At 46.2% G+C, this 16,151-nt stretch overlaps 1 protein-coding gene across 1 annotated transcript; it reads left to right on the top strand.

Moving 5' to 3' along the window:
• The first annotated feature begins 7,168 nt into the window (after positions 1-7,168).
• On the top strand, positions 7,169-15,688 carry LOC115635403 (cytochrome c oxidase copper chaperone). The gene is made up of 4 exons (XM_030534097.1): positions 7,169-7,233; positions 7,341-7,484; positions 13,987-14,088; positions 15,475-15,688. Exons 1-3 carry the CDS (start codon positions 7,178-7,180, stop codon positions 14,069-14,071), a joined length of 285 nt encoding a protein of 94 aa, XP_030389957.1. The 5' UTR covers positions 7,169-7,177; the 3' UTR covers positions 14,072-14,088; positions 15,475-15,688.
• Positions 15,689-16,151: the final 463 nt, after the last annotated feature.

Here is a 16,151-nt window from a genome sequence, read left to right as displayed (position 1 = left end):
CACTACATGCTAGCTGCCCAGATATCCCAGAATGCACTAAAAGAAATGTGGCTTGGCACCATGGTTGGTGGGATGCACAAAGTTGTCTGGCACATGTTTGTGTTGTGAAAAAGCTGCTGTGTGGGCAAAATTCAGCTGTGTTTGTTGTACCTGGCTCAAATGAGTGTGTCACAAACTGGTTACTGAATATAGTTGTACCTGTAGCCTGGATGAAATGATGAATGTGGGAACTTTTAGTAGTACATTTAGAATCCATGTGTATGCCTCAGACCATTTCTACACTCGACAGAGGCTACAGCGGCATAGCTATGCCACTGTCACCCCCACCGTGTAAGTGCAGAGACAGAAGGGTGTTTCCGTCACTGCAGAAGCTCTGCCTCCCCAAGTGAAGGTAGCTAGGTTGAGGGAAACATTCTTCTGTTGACCTAGCTACTGCCACCTGGGGAGGTGGATTACCTACAACGGAAAGACCCCTTCCATCGATGTAGGAAGCATCTACACTACAGTACCACAATGGTGTAATTGAAGCACTGCAGCTGTGTCGCTGTAGCACCCGTAGCCCATAGAGACAGGGAGACAGGATGGATTTGAGGAAGATGTGGAATAAGGAGGTAATTGCGTCTGCCAGCATGCACTCTGTCTTAACCTTTCCTTCTCCATGCAAACCTAAAGTTTTCTCTGGTGCTGATTTCCAGTTGACTAATAAATGCTGCCTTGTTTTTAAAAGGTATCTGTGTTGCTGCAGATACTTGCTGGGTTGCATTGGTCCCAGAGAAGGTAAAGCCTCTCTCAGGAGCATGTGTAATTACTGCTGAGGTTCTGTGCCTGAGTACACCAAATCCTTGGGGTGCCAATAGCTTGCCAGGTGTACCACAACTCAGAGGCAAGCACTGTAGATGCTTCGGCAGCTAGGCCTTGTAGGCTGGTGGGTCCCAATAGCCACTCTGAGACATGGCTAAGGGAAAGGTTATTTTACTAGGGCTGGTGGGAAAGGTTACAAATACCCTAGGTACAGAGGCTTGAACAGTTACTGTTCTAAATGTGCACCAGCGGCTCCTGTTTGGATCCCTGTGGCAGTCCGACTGAGAGTCAGGGCTGTTCAGGGCTACTGCCCAGGGTGCCCTCTCGAGTCCAGTCTCTGTTCAAAGCAAATTGGAGTTTTTCAGATTTCCAAGCCAGGCTCAGTTAGTACCTTTCACCAGGCCCCACTGTGCTGGCTCCCTGACCAGCTGCTGCTGCTCCCCCATAAATCCTATACTGAGCTGCACCTAGCTGTGATGTCCAGCAATCACAGCTTGTTTCCCATCTTGCTCTGCATTCGTTCCTGTATCCAGCCTCTGGCGGTTTGCCTGCGGGAGGTCCGCCAAAGCCGCGGGACCAGCGGATCCTCTGCAGGCAAACTGCCGGAGGCAGCCTGCCTGCCGCCCTCACGGCGCTGGCAGAGCGCCCCCTGCGGCTTGCTGTCCCAAGCATGTGCTTGGCGTGCTGTGGCCTGGAGCCGCCCCTGCTCTCTCCTGCTCCCATGTGATTGCTGCTTCAGCTTCCCTGCAGCTCCCCTTGCCATGCGCTACCCCTCCAAACAGAGCCTGGCCACTTCTGGCTCAGGACCTTTCCCCTTACCTGGCCAAAGGAAAGGGAAGAGCAGTGGGAACAGGGCTGATGGGAGTGGTAGTCCTGTACTGAGCAAACTGATGTAGCTGCGCTGCTGTAAGATCGCTCGTGTAGCTGCTCTATGCCAATGCGAGAGAGCTCTCTCATTGACATCATAAAACCACCTCAATGAGTGGCGGTAGCTATGCGCACTCTGCCACTTATGCCAGCAAAATTTATGTCACTCAGGGGTGTGTTTTTTCAACCCCCTGAACAACATACGTTTTGCCAATATAAATGTTAGTGCAGAGATGGCCTAAGATGGACATGCTGTGAGAGCTCACAGTGAGAGGTGCTGGAGCCTGAAGGCCCAGTGTTGGAGTGGGAAAGCTACACAGCTCACCCTTGTAAAAAGTATTGACCCATTGGAATCTAGCACCCTTGAGGAGTTACTCCCCACCAAAAAGTTGGGGGGCAATAGACAGACAGATGGGCCCTAACACTATTTCCTCCCCGTTTCTATTGACAGGGAGCTCAGACACAAGACTCACCAATCAGGCTTTCACAGTTAGGGATGGTGCACTTTGTAATCTCCTCTCCTATCTCTGGATATGTCTCCAGCAACTCCTTCAATTCATCACCAGACAGTGAGAACAAATGGCACATGGTGAGAGCTGTGACAGTCATACTCCGAGCACACTCCTTAAACAGGAAGAGCGCTGCACAGAAAGATGTGAGGAAGGAGTTAAGGTTCTCCCTGTTCTCAGTTCTGTACCTGGCACAACAGCAATCTGGAGCAGTAACTACAGGGAAAGTCCTACTCAGCCCACACGTGCAGCCCTGGGATGGTGCATGCTGAGCAGCATTGTGGGGATGGTGCACGTGCAGTCTGGTAGGCACTAGGGGCTGTGAGAAGCTGAAGCAGCTCAGTGGAGAAGGAATCAATGTAGCAGCCAAACTCTAACAAGTCTCTATTGAGCATATGCAAATTGCAATTTTTCAGAAGGCTCAAACCTTGGTCAAATTTGGATCAGTTTTCATGGGTCCAGCAAAGGCACATCCCTAACACTAGGGTGACCTCTCTTGCCAAATTTCAAGTCCCTGCTCCAAAGCATGAAGATGTTAGAGTGCCTTTAAAAAAAAAGGGTTCTTACTATGATTTTGTTAACACGGGCAAAGCAACATATTTTCCCAAATCCCATTTGTGGAATGGCTGAACCATTTTTGCTGAAACTAAAAAAATCACAATAATTGACCAAGGGATTCAGGGACAAGAATAAAACCTAAAACTTCCTCTAACTAATTATTTTGTAATTTACTAGATTTCAGTTGACATTGCCCCTTTAAGCTCAAGACTTTTCTCTGCCCAGAACAATGTAGTGACTTATGTGCATCTATTTAGGATTCTAGGGTCAATAAGTAATGAGGCCAAGCAGTCTCTGCCCCACTGCAGGGCAAAGGCAGATGAGGAGACCTACATTATGGCCCAAAGACGTCCTCATGTGGGGGGTTGTAGACCTCAGAATACTGGTCCCAGCATTGCACTGTAGTATCTGAGCACTTGTTTCTTTAGCAAAGCCAGACATATGAGGGTAGGTTAAAAAAAAAGTGGTGGTTAGTAATTGGAAGATGGCTTTCCCCCCATTTTCCCTCTGTATTTATTTGCAAAGTTTTCCAGGTTTACAAAAACCCACAAATGAAAGAATGAAGGGTACAGTACTGTGCATAAATAAAGTATAATGGAGCCACAATGAACATGCACAATGGAATGCCAATATAGCAATGATCAGTCCATAAAAATAGTTGATAATATGTAAGTGTAATACAACTTTACCTAATGTACCGGTATTTTGTAGACACATACCTGCTATAATAAATTTCCTTGTGAAAACCTATTGTATTTATTTTGCAGTCTTTCATAGAAAGTGTTTTCTGAAATGCTTTGTGGAATAAAAATTAAACGAGGGAGGAAAAAAGTAAATGACATAGACAAGGTAATGAAGTTCTATATTCAAATACCACCTGAAAATGAATGGAAAGACAATGAAGTGGAGCGTAGGTGTGTCTTATGTTACCTTCTATTATGCTGTTTCTTCAAAAGGAGAGAGATATGGGAGAGGGGAAAGGTGGAACTTCTCTCTGTCTTTTACCTTTAAGATGATTATAATGAAATCTGTAGGAAGCACAGAGAGAAAGTCCGGGACAAATCAGGATGTGAGATAGGCCTTCCGAATAAATTTTAGATCCAAGCTTGCTAGCTAGTCATAAAATGGAGAGAAAATACTGATGAAAGAAATCCCTAAGAATATAAGCATTTTCTCAAACTTACAGGATAGTGTAAGGCATTTGCTAGGTATTAGTAAGTCCTTGTCTCTATCCCCAGAGCTTTCTCTTACCTCGCTTTCTCCAGTAATAACTCCTAATCTGAAATTCAAGATAAGGTCGATGAGAGAGAGTTCATCTGAGACCAGATTGAAAATAAACATCCAATATAGATTGTTTAGTTCCTCTCCAAAAGCTAGGTCAATGGGAGTGGTGAAAAAGGTAAGTACATTGACCCCAAACATGAAGACAACATAGAATTTCCTGCAATCACATAGGGAGGAAAAAGATAAACTATAATCCAAAACCAGCAGAGTCTAGTTGATAGGGCCCTAATGTGGGAGTCAGGAGACATGAGTTCTGTTCCTGATTCTATGGATGACTTTGGGCAAGTCATTTCCCTACTCACTCTTTATCTCTTGATGAGTGTTTGTCAGAATATCACCAGATTGAGACTCCATTTACTTGTACAACAAATTTAGGACTCCACTATGCTGAGAGTATACTAGACAGTATACTAGATGTGAACCAATAGCAGAGTACAATCAGACAGCCAGAAACTGTGGAGTTTACTCTTCTGAAAGGTGTTGGACTGTATGGTTATATACGAGGAGCTGTGTAATTTATGAGGCTTAAATGCATTGTAGTGGTGGTGTGAAGAGAGCGCATACAGAAAACCCAACTAGGAGAGTATATGTGGGCTCCTTTGTGAGGGTGGATGCCAGTGTATAGCAGTGTGACCCTAAAAGAGCATCCCTATGCCAGAAGGCAAGGGGCTCCCTGGTATCTAGCAGAGAGTTTCAGCTGGCCTGACCCCAACTCATTATTGTTATAATCTGTATCTAAAAGATGTCATACAATACGTCATTGGAAAAGTTACTGATCATAAATAATCTAGCATGATATATGATGTATGGTCAACCCACAAAAGCTTATACAGATGTGCTGCAATCAGGGGCAGCTCCAGGCCCCAGCACACCAAGCGCATGCTTGGGGCGGCATGCCGCAGGGGGCGCTCTGCCGGTCGCTGGGAGGGCGGCAAGCAGGCTGCCTTCGGCGGCAAGCCTGCGGAGGGTCCGCTGGTCCTGCGGCTCCGGTGGACCTCCCGCAGGTGTGCCTGGGGAGGGTCTATTGGTCCCGCGGCTTCGGTGGAGCCACGGGACCAATGGACCCTCTGCAGGCACACCTGCGGCAGGTCCACCGAAGCCACAGGACCAGCGGACCCTCCGCAGGCACACCTGCGGGAGGTCCATCGGAGCCGCGGGACCGGCGACCGGCAGAACGCCCCCCGCAGCATGCCACTGTGGTTGGGGCGGCGAAATTTCTAGAGCTGCTCTTGGCTGCAATTATAACTAAAATGTGTTTAAACCAGGCCTGTCAGGAAATTGATAAGTAGGTTTTCTCCAGACAAAGGAAAGAAGCCAACACCTTAAACCAGGTTTGGCCAAATTCAATGGGATATTCATTTGTATCAGAGGTTGCAGGAAGAGATCGCAGCTCACTTCAGCTTATTATAAGCTACTTTTGGCTAGTTTGTGTGGCATTGGGTGGCTGTTTTCAGGCAGTCATGGCATGAAGGTAAACTTGTCTCTCAGGTCCACTTTCCTTTTTCTTGAACAGTGCCCCACTGCATTTTTTGCCTCAAATCCTGCCCAGCATCAAGACATTTTGCTGCAAATGTCACCAGCTTCATGATGCAAATCCCACCAAGCTTCATGATACCCAAATGCAGCCCTCATTGCATGCTTTTTTGGGACAGTTTTCGCAGGTTCTTAGGTCCAATAACATTTGTTTGGGGGAAGTTTTCTGGCATTAGGAACTTTATCTGGGGCTACATTTCAGAATACTTTTCAAAAGCTTACTGAACTATAAAGAGAGGGGCAAAGAATACCTAAGTTATCCTGTCACCTGAGGAGACAAGGAAAATCACTATCATGGACTCTATGGGGATCCTGACTAACAGCTAGTCAGTCATTGCTGGAAAACAAAGATTGGTGAGAAAACTACCTTGAACAAAGACTGTAACTTGTTAAGTTAAGCCTTAGCCATTAGAAAGCATATTTTTACTTCAGTTTGTTTATAACCTTCCATCTTGTATTCTTTATAGTTGAACTCACTTAAAACCCATTGTTGATTGAATTAACCTAGTTTTACTTTTGATCTAAACCAACCCAGTGTTTTGATAGAATTGAGGTGCCTGTTAACTCCAGTCAAGATAACAAGCTGCTGTTTTTGTCTCTTTAAAGGAACAGCAAATTTAATATTTTCTGTGAATGTACAGTGATAGGCTGTCAAGTATCAGAGGGGTAGCCGTGTTAGTCTGGATCTGTAAAAGCAGCAATGAATCCTGTTGACCTTATAGACTAACGAACGCTTTGGAGCATGAGCTTTCGTGGATGAATACCCACTTCGTCAGATGCAGCGATAGATAGGCTGTGCATTGCAGAGAGCTATCTCTGAAAAGCTTTGGGGCTGGAGTTCACTGATTATTACCTGCTAAGCAAGGTTGGGGCTGGGAGACCCCTGAGCAGTTTGCTGGCAAGGTAGAGTCAGGGAGTTGTCACACTGCTTCATTGCAGCCAAGCTCCCACTTGCTGAGGTTGAAAGGGCTAACACTGTCTCACAGGGCTGGGTAGCCCCAGCAGCTTGTCAAGGTCAGCCTCCCTCTTCCTCACCCAGACACTGCTACCTGCTCCCAGAACAAGCTGTTGGGGAAGATGGAAGGAAGAGGTATCTGCTCTCTGCTCAGGCTCAGCTATAGGAAGAGGTTGCAGTGCCCTGCACTAGGCCCTAGGAGGAGATGGGTCTGTAAGGGGCAGGTCACTCAGTAGCAGTCCCACTCCTCCCCTTGGCCTTGGTACTTGAAGGGGCTGTAAGGGTGGATCACACAGTATGGGGCGTGTTCACCCTCCACTGCTCCCGCCTGAGGGCGGCCGCGCTACCAAACACAAACACAGTGAAACGCGTTTCCCCGGGGGCCAGCAGCCTCGCCACGCCATGGGGCTCCTGCACCCCCTGGGGGTGCAGAGCAATGGGGGAAGGGACGGGAAGGGAGGGGGAATAGAGAGGGGCACGTGGGGGAGATGGAGTGTGTGGACACGAGTCGGTAAAGGGAACACGCGTGGGGCGAGCAGAAGCGCGCGGCGATAGCGTGTGTCTACGCAGAACTCCATTTCCCGGCGTGCCCCTGAATGGGCGCGCAGGCGCAGTAAGTGTCGGGTCACGGGGGGCTGCTGCCAGGGAGAGGTTTCGACCCGACCTGCGCATGCGCACTGACTATCCGTGCGCGGACCCTGGTAGGCGCGTGCGAGGGTTGCGCATGTGAGCGGGGGGGGGACGGGTCCGGTCTGTGCCGAGGGTCCCCGCGGGGGCGGGTGCAGCGGGCGTTGGTGGCCGGGCGGGCTCTGACCGGCCCCGTGTGTCCGCAGGGATCCTGCCAAGCCGCCGCCGCCGCTGAAGATGTCGAGCCTGACGTCCGCCAGCTGCGAGCCCCCGGGCCCCGAGCCGCAGGAGAAGAAGCCGCTGAAGCCCTGTTGCGCCTGCCCCGAGACCAAGAAGGCGCGAGATGCCTGGTAACCAGCGGGCGCCGCCCCCCCCGCGGGGCCCAGTAACGGGGCTGCTCGGGCCGGGCCCGGGAGGGTGACGCTTCCTGGGGCAGCACATGGGCTTTGCCCTGGCGCAGGCTGCAGTGACTCCGCCTCCCCGAGCCCCCAGATACATCCCTCCTTCAGCCCGGTGGTGTGTGTACGGGGGGCGCTAGGTCAGGTCGGCGTAACTGCAGCCCGGGGGGGTGTGACCTTGCTCACACCTCTGAGTGACACAGCTGGGTCCGGCTAAACGGGAAGTGTAGAGCGGGACTGTGTCACAAGACGCCTTCTTCTTTCATCAGGGGTGTTGTCAGCATACCTGTATCACCCGGGTGTGGCTTTCCCTGGCCCCACACCTTGACCAACATAGCGCTGCCCATACCAGTTTTAAGTGTAGCCGGAGCCTCAGGCTGGTTCCCAGGGGACAGATGACCCCTACCAAAATCACTATTATAACATCCACTAATCAGTTCCCTCTCCTAGCGTACCTGTAGGCTAGTGACTGATAGGGAATGGAAATTGAGCCTTATAAGAATGACTGTACTGGGTGAGACTAATGGAGTATCTAGCCCAGTAACCTGTTATCCAGCAGTGGCTGGTGCCAGTTACTTCAGAGGGAACGAACAGGGCAGTTATCAACTGATCCATCCTCTCATCCAGCCTGGAAATGCTCCTAGGATGCAGCCAAGGACTTGCAGTGGTGCTGGGGCAGCTTTCTCAGTCATTGCCTTTCTTGCCTTTGTCTTGTAAGGGTTTTCAGTTGCCAGAAATCCGTCTGGAACTTTTCTCCATTTTAATTATACATTAGTCCAGTCCCTCAAAAACAAATTACTAACTTCCCTATAGATGATATTTTAGTTCCCAGGGGATCACCTGCCTTTTTCAGGCAATGATTACTTACTGTTTGGGATTTGTTTTGGCAGCATCACCAATTGATAAAAATGATATGAGTTCTCTTTAAATTATCAGGAAACTACTTTAGTCCAATGTGTTGATTTTTAAAATTCCATCACCAGTGGTGATGCAAAAATAACGTTCCAGAAAAATCCAGTGTGTGTTCAGGTCTTTGGGGTCTAATCATTACTCTTATTTTTCTTAATATATTGTCTTAGTGTGATTATAAATTAGCTTTCTGCCTTTTGAGGTACTCCAACCAAATAAATATAGGGGAGGGAGTTTCAGAGAGCAAAGCTAAAAGGCCCAATCTGCTAAGCATTTTTTTAGTTTTTATATACCACTATCATCAGAAATTCATACTGGGTTGGAGGTGGAGGGAGTTACTTGTTAGGTCAGAATTAGTTAATCTTCTCAACTGTCACAGGATGGTACACTGTAGTATGTTTTGCCCTTTCTAGTTTACATGTCTCAGGTTCTGGGACTTGCTTTACTTCCCTTGAGAGAGTAATCCATGGTCTCAGACCTTGTCTACACTAAAGGGAAAAGTAGATCTAAGCTACACAATTCAAGTTACGTGAACAGTGTAACTCAAATCGACATAGCTTAGATCTACTTACTGTGGGGTCCACACTGCGCAACGTTGATGGGAGACGCTATCCCGTCGACTCCTGTACTCCACCTGATTGAGAAGAGTAAGGGGAGTCGACGGGAGAGCGATCGGCAGTCGATTTAGCAGGACCCGTCACAGCATCGATCCTCCAGTAAGTGTAGACAAACCTTAATAGCTCACACTGCTAAAGGACTCTTCTTAATATGCATCCTAATTTTTCTTAATTAAGTTTTATCCTGTTATTTATCACTTTGGACCTCCCTACACATTTCCTTTTTTTTTCCCCTCAGTGTTTTCACTCGTGAGTGCAAATCATCTACAAGTATCTCCTTTCTGCATAGACAGTTACCAGCCTCATAGCACTCCCTCTTGAGAAATAATACACCTAGACTCTTGTGACACTACAAGTTCACAAGATAAGGAAGTGTGTGTTTGAGTGGGGATATTAAATGCATATACCAAATTAAAAATCTCACTTCCACCTGAAAATTTGTTTTTCTACTGTCATTACAAGTAACAGAGAGGAACACTTCTCAGTGTTATGTTTTATTTATGCATATGACAACCCTTCCTGTATAGTCAGTTCCCTATAGTTGTCTTCTGTAGCGTATATTTCACTGCACTTTCTGTATCATCAGGTTCTCTTGTTGCTTTTGGGATTTGCACATAGCAGTCAGAAAAACACTTACTTTACCTTTTTTAAAACACCAAAATTGGTAAGTGGTTTCAGGACACACATAGTATCAGAAACTATTAACTTAAACTGACTAGCTCGCTACACGTTCTTATGACCCATGCAACAGACTCTCATTGCTTCAGACTTTAAAGACTTTTAATACAAGTTAAATCCTAATTTGTGAAGTTTTTACTACTATTTGTCTGCATACTTGTAGAGTAGAATGATGTTTAGCATCTCATAATGAACCTTGGCCTCACTGGGGAAGTTTTATCTCACTAAGTGGCATTCTCCCCTTTAGAGGGGAGAGAATAGCAACAATAATTAGATACATGGGTTAAAAATAATATATACCCATTTTAATGTATTTAATTGTTACTAATAGCACTTCAGATTATTGCAGTAGAACTTCAGAAACCAGTTTACTTTTCATCATTTCATCATTTTAACATTATTTGAGTTGAGTGAAAATGCTATAGTGAAGTAGGTCTCTAATGGTCCATGGAGAGCGTGCTGGTCCTCTTTGGGGCAGGAACTCTGTTGGTTTGCAAGTCAGCAAATCAGTGGCTCTTAAATAAATAATAACCATCTATGGTCGCAAAATATAAACCCCACAGTTGGAGACAGGAATAATTTAGGGTGATACAAAGTGGTATATGTTACTTGGTTTTCTGTCTTGGGTAGTTAAAAATTAAAATAACGACAATATAGGCTAAACATCAAGATAACTTCCTGATTGTGGGGCATGGTAGGCCATGGAATACTTCCTCAAGGGAAAAGACAGGTACTCCCTTCCACTGGACATTTTAAAACTAGGCTATTTTACACAACAGATAATTATACAGTAGCACTAACTGCCACTAGATATCCTTGAGGATAAGTTCTTAGGATATGAAAAAAGTTTAGGCACTTAATGTAGATAATGAGACCATCCACTGTTACATTAGACAGTATAAAAAGTTTGTTTTGTAAAATGAATATAAAACCTATTGCTTCAGGACATAACCCAATCACCACTAACTGAAGGAATTTAAACTTTCTCTATGGTTGGGTTATTCCAAAGTAGAGAAGGGCCTGATATGTGGAGTTCATTTGTGAACTTGCCCATAATTTCTAGGTTTGGGGTCATCTCTAGACAAAGCACTGCACTGCATGACATAATTCTTCCCTGGACAAGGATGGAGGAGAGAGGATCTCAGACTTAATAGGGTTCTTCCATTTCCAATTTCTGTGATAATAAAATGCTGAAAGAATGGAAATAAGCCAGTTTAGAGGCAATAGGCTAATGTCTCCCACTTGTCTTATAATGGTTAATTCATCATGTATTGGTGATGGAATTCTGAGTTTCTTTGCACTTTGCCCTCGGGAGAATTTATATAGCATTCAGCTTTGTGCTTTACTTGAGATGTATTGCTTCTTTAATGGGGAGCTCTTGTGCTCCAGATCCTGTTTTCTGAGCCTAACACTGTCTGATAAATTAGCATCAAATCTTAATTTTCTCAGGATTATGAGTAGGACAGCTGTGGTAGGAAATACCCTTCATCTTCCTGTGGGAAAATGGTGGTATTGGAAAATCAAAGCAAGCTCTGCAACAGACTGGGCTTCCTGTCTTACACTTGCCACTTCTTAGCATTTTATGGGCCCTAATTGAAGTCTCATAGCTAAGGTTAAGATTTGGTCACAATTATTTTTAGCAAAAGTCACGGATGGGTTACGGCCAATAAACAAAAATTCACAGAAGCCTGTGACTTGTCTGTGACTTTTACTAAAAATAACCTGGGTTGTATGTGTGTGACTGCCCAGGGGACTGGGGGGATGGGACTGACAGCCTCTGCCACTGCAAGGAGAAGGGGACAGCTTTAACTCCATCCCTGGCCATGTGGGAAAGAGTGGGGGACAGCTCCTGCTCTAGCCATTGGAGAGGGGTCATGGATAGACAGCTCTGGCCCTGGCTATTGACAGCTCTGGCCACTGCTGTGGGATGGGGTGACAGCTCTGGCTGTGGGCAGCCGCAACTGCTGTGGCAGGGGCTGAAGCAGAAGAAGTCACCGAGGTCCGGTGAGGTCACGGAATGTGTGATCTCTGTGACTAATCATATCCTTACTCGTAGTCCTCTACTGAGGTGTGTCAGTATCAGACCTATATTTTAGAGGAGAAACTGAGGCATAGGTATGTAGTGACTAAAAATTATGACCTAAATGACTTACCTAACATCATGCTGTGAGTTAATGACAGAACCAGGAATAGGACACAGTTCTCCAGACTGCTGGACCCCTGCTTAAGCCACTAGAATTTGGTGGCTTGCAAAAGAGAACTGTTTTTTATGAATATAAAGTACTTTGGTGCAAACATGAACATGAGGTGTGCTTGTTCCACATCACTGGAATCATTAACCCACACATATTTTTCCCAAATAACACAATGTATTACTTGACGTCTGTTTAGGTTCAACTTGATAACTATTCTTAATCATATTTATGGCCTTGTAACTACTGGTACTACCCCTTACAGCTACAAATGTTCTACCCTAATAGGGAGATGCCAAAAGTAGCTCCATTGTTCAAAATTTTTCCAGAATTTTCCTTTTAATGGGAACTTTGCACAGACCTAGAAGGTGACAAACTTGAATACTTTTGGAGGAAAGTAAAAGTATATATCTGAACATGTTTTAATTTTCTAATGTAGTTTTGTGTTCTGAAGTTCTATAGTTGGCCAAGTGACTCAAGGTTTAATACTCAAATCAACTCAGTGGCATTTCTGGTTGTCAGTAACGTGATAACTTTGGAATGCTATATTTGATCAATTCCAAAATTTCAGGGATGTTCTATGTATCAATGGGCCCAAAAGATTTTGATGCAACTCAGGCACTGGAAAAGCCTTACTCACAGAAAAATCAGGGCCCCTAAACTGCCTGGTACTGCAGGCAAAAGGATCTTTCTGCCACCCCTTGCTGCTGCCTACACTTGTCAGATTATGCAGCTTAACTGTCGTCACAGGGAGTTGTCTGTAGCCTGGATTCTACAAAAATAAGAGCCTTACAGGGAGGGTTTGGAGTGGGTGCAGTGAATGGGGACCAGTGGTAGTGAGGACATGGGGGGAGTGGAGTAGTGGGGGTGTGGGAAACAGCAACCCAGAGTGGAAGAGAAAAGTAGAGGTGGAGCTGTGAGGAAACAGGGACCCAGAGAGGACTGTGGTCAGGGAGAAGCCAGGACCCAGAGGAGAGTGGGGACAGGGAGAATCTACTTTGTGATTGTGGGGGGAGGGGAGTGAAGTAGGGACCTGCAAGGGAATGAACACATGGGGAGTGTTGATGAGGAATGCAGGGACCTTGAGAATGACACCCTGACATGTGGTGGAGCTATGGGAGAGTTGCAAGAAGTAAATAGAGAGGCACACAGGGAGGTTGTGAGGGGATGCAAGGAGCCCCTGATGGGTACAATGCATGTGGCCTACACAAGCTACAAAGCGTGTGTCCCCCTCATTGTTAAGCTCAAGTTTTCAAAACCACCTTCACCCCCCCCACCCCGATTTGAGGTTTCACCTTTTTTCAGAATCTCTTTTTATTTTAAAAAATAAATAAATAGCACAGACTCCTGGAAGAAAAAAAAATACTGCCTTGAGTATAACATGGGCAAAAGTTTAACTCACTGGTATCAAGTGAGTTTGGAACTGTGCAGCAAAAATGAAAAGATTAATGAGTATGCCTGTAATGTTAACATTCCCTTGTTGTCTCTTTGTATTGTCCAGGTTCTCTGAGCACAGAGCCCAGCTGGCAGCCATCTTCCTCAAAGTCAGCTTGGCTTCCATTGCAAGCTGTGAGAGACAATGGCCTTCTTTACTAAGAGTAGCCTCCCTTCCACTTGAAAAGGCTGTAGGGAAATGACAGCCATCTTATCTGAGAGAAGCCTGTGGCTTCGTTCCTGTGGGGAAGGATGGGAGACAGTCAGTATCTTTACTAGGTGTCCTCTCGTTTCCACATGCAATAACTAGATGAGGATAAGCTCTCTGAAGTAAGCCAGTTAATTCTCTCTGAGGTAAACTGTACAGCAAATTAATTTGAAACTACTGTCTTTTCAATTTAAAATCTTTAAAAAACAAGCAGGGAAAGTCAAACAAATCAGCTGAGTGTAAGGGCCACCGTATATTAAATCAGAGTGTTTTATGGCCTGCTTACTATGAAATCTGTTATACAATTTCTTCCCTTCATGAACCCTTCACCTGTGAGAGTCCCTTGGTCCTGCAGATCTGAGGATTACATGGTGTCCGTTTTGCTAGCTAACCAGGGAAATCTCTTTGCCTTGCAGCATCATTGAGAAAGGGGAGGAGCACTGCGGGCCCCTTATTGAGGCTCACAAGGAGTGCATGAGAGCCTTGGGGTTTAAAGTATGAGCGAGATGAGCAGCATGGTGAGTATAGACTGTGGGGCCATGTTCATCACTTGGTCTCTGCCGCTGCGGTGGCCCTGAGAACTCAGTAGATGTCACTACTAGGCCTGGACTACCAGCACAGCATCTCCTTAGATGTGAAAGGTGGTGCTTTAGGATGAAGAAGAGAAGGCAGGTATCTGCTGTTGGCCTCACTGGCACAAGAGTAACTGCTGCTAGCCTCTTAGAGCAGTAGTTTTCAAACATTTTTTCTGGTGACCCAGTTGACGAAAATTGTTGAACCTGCGACCCAATGGAGCTGGGGATGAAGGGCTTGGGGTGTGGAAGGGGCTCTGGGCTGTGGGTGCAGGCTCTGGGCTGGGGTTGGGGTTGAAGGGTTTTTGGGGGCCCAGGGCTGGGGCAGGGGATTGGAGTGCAGGGGGGTCTGGGATCTGGGCTGGGGGTGCAAGCTATGGGGTGGGGCTAGGGATGAGGGGTTTGGGGTGCAGGAGGGGGCTCAGGGCAGGGGATTGGAGCATGGGCTTACCTCGAACAGCTGCTGGTCTACAGCTCAGTGTGAGTGTTAAGGCAGGCTTTCTGCCTGTCCCGGCACTGCGGACCATGCTGCACCCTGGAAGCAGCCAGCAGCAGGTCCGGCTCCTAGGTGGAGTCACACAAGTGACTCCGTGCAGCTCTTGCCTGCAGGCACCATTTCTCTTCCCCTCCCCCCCCCCACTGGCTGGGAACTGGCCAATGGGAGCCAGGGGTGGGGGGCAGTGCCTGTGGGCAAGAGCTGCATGGAGTCATTTGCATGCCTCGAGCCGGACCTGCTGCTGGCTGCTTCTGGGCTGCAGCGCCGTGTCAGAACAGGTAGGGACTAGCCTTCCTTAGTCAGGCAGCATCGCTGATGGGACTTTTAACGGCCTGGTTGGTGATGCTGACCAGAGTTCCCACGATCCAGTGTCTTACATTCCACAATCCAGTACCGGGTTGTGACCCGCAGTTTGAAAAGGCACTATATTAGAGCATTTGCAGTGGTGAAAGGACTGCTAGGAATCTGCATCTGTGTTAAGTAATTCTACAGTGACAAAGCACAATCCAACCCTTATGAACAGATGTCCTGTAATAAATTTGGATTTGGAGGGAGTTATAAACGGGGAGTTTGAGAGGGTATTAAATGATGAAAAATGACAGTGCCTTCTTTAAATATGGAGTTCAGCTTTTCTTCTTTCATCTTGTATTGTGTCACCATCATTACAAAGACACCATAATGTATTCTTAGAGTTCCTACAACAGAGAAATGACTGTCACTAGTTTAGTGGTTAAATTGCTGCACATAGTGACTTTATGACGGGAAGCTATTGAACTGTTGGTCACGTCTAGCAGAAGTCTTGTCTCTTATTTGAAGTATTCTTTTTCTTCTCCTAGGTGATTTGCTGTTGGGTGACTGGTTTCTCGGGTGGCTGAACAATTTTAAGTTATTTCTGTAAGCTACTTCAAAGAACAAACTTATGAGAAATCTATTTATAAAGAATTTCTAATAAAAAAATATGTATATTGCCTCTGTGGCACCTCCATTATCTGATCTTGACTGGCTGATAGAGATATATTTTCCTCTTAATAAAGGATTTAAAAATGCTCATTCCCTGTTTTATTTTTAAAGCAAACATCCCCCCATCTTCTAACCAAAACCATTTTCTGTAGTATATTGGGCAGCAATTGGCTAATGGCTCTCCTCCTTTCCTTTCCCTATCCACGTTGGAATAAGAACCGTGATAGCTGTAATCATATTAAAATATGCTGGTTTCTAGTGATATTTTTCCCTTTACTACTGTGGATGGGGAAATCAAGCTAGCAATAAGAGATCCTATTGTGGACAAAAGCAAAGAGATGCTGAAGCTTGTAGCTGTTGCCTGTTATGCAGGGATAACCGGTATCGCAGATAAGACAGAGTATCCACTCCTGTAAACCTGTTGCTCTTTGCAAGGAACTTCCCTTAAGATTGAAGCATATTCTGCTGCTCTTAATGTGCTGTCCACATCTCCTGAAACAATTTGAATAATCATTTGCAATTCTGTACCATTGCTTGAAAAATCCACTAGCTT

The sequence above is a fragment of the Gopherus evgoodei genome, chromosome 1, assembly GCF_007399415.2.
Source record: "Gopherus evgoodei ecotype Sinaloan lineage chromosome 1, rGopEvg1_v1.p, whole genome shotgun sequence".
Lineage (NCBI taxonomy): Eukaryota > Metazoa > Chordata > Testudines > Testudinidae > Gopherus > Gopherus evgoodei.
The sequence above is the reverse complement of the archived record's forward strand: the minus strand, read 5'-3'. Positions and strand labels throughout refer to the sequence as shown.

Coding starts and splice junctions, on each gene's coding strand:
- LOC115635403 (XM_030534097.1), top strand. CDS start 7,178: ATGCGCACTGACTATCCGTGCGCGGACCCTGGTAGGCGCGTGCGAGGG. Junction 7,234..7,340: donor CGCGTGCGAGGGTTGCGCAT/GTGAGCGGGGGG, acceptor GTGTGTCCGCAG/GGATCCTGCCAAGCCGCCGC. Junction 7,485..13,986: donor AAGAAGGCGCGAGATGCCTG/GTAACCAGCGGG, acceptor TTTGCCTTGCAG/CATCATTGAGAAAGGGGAGG.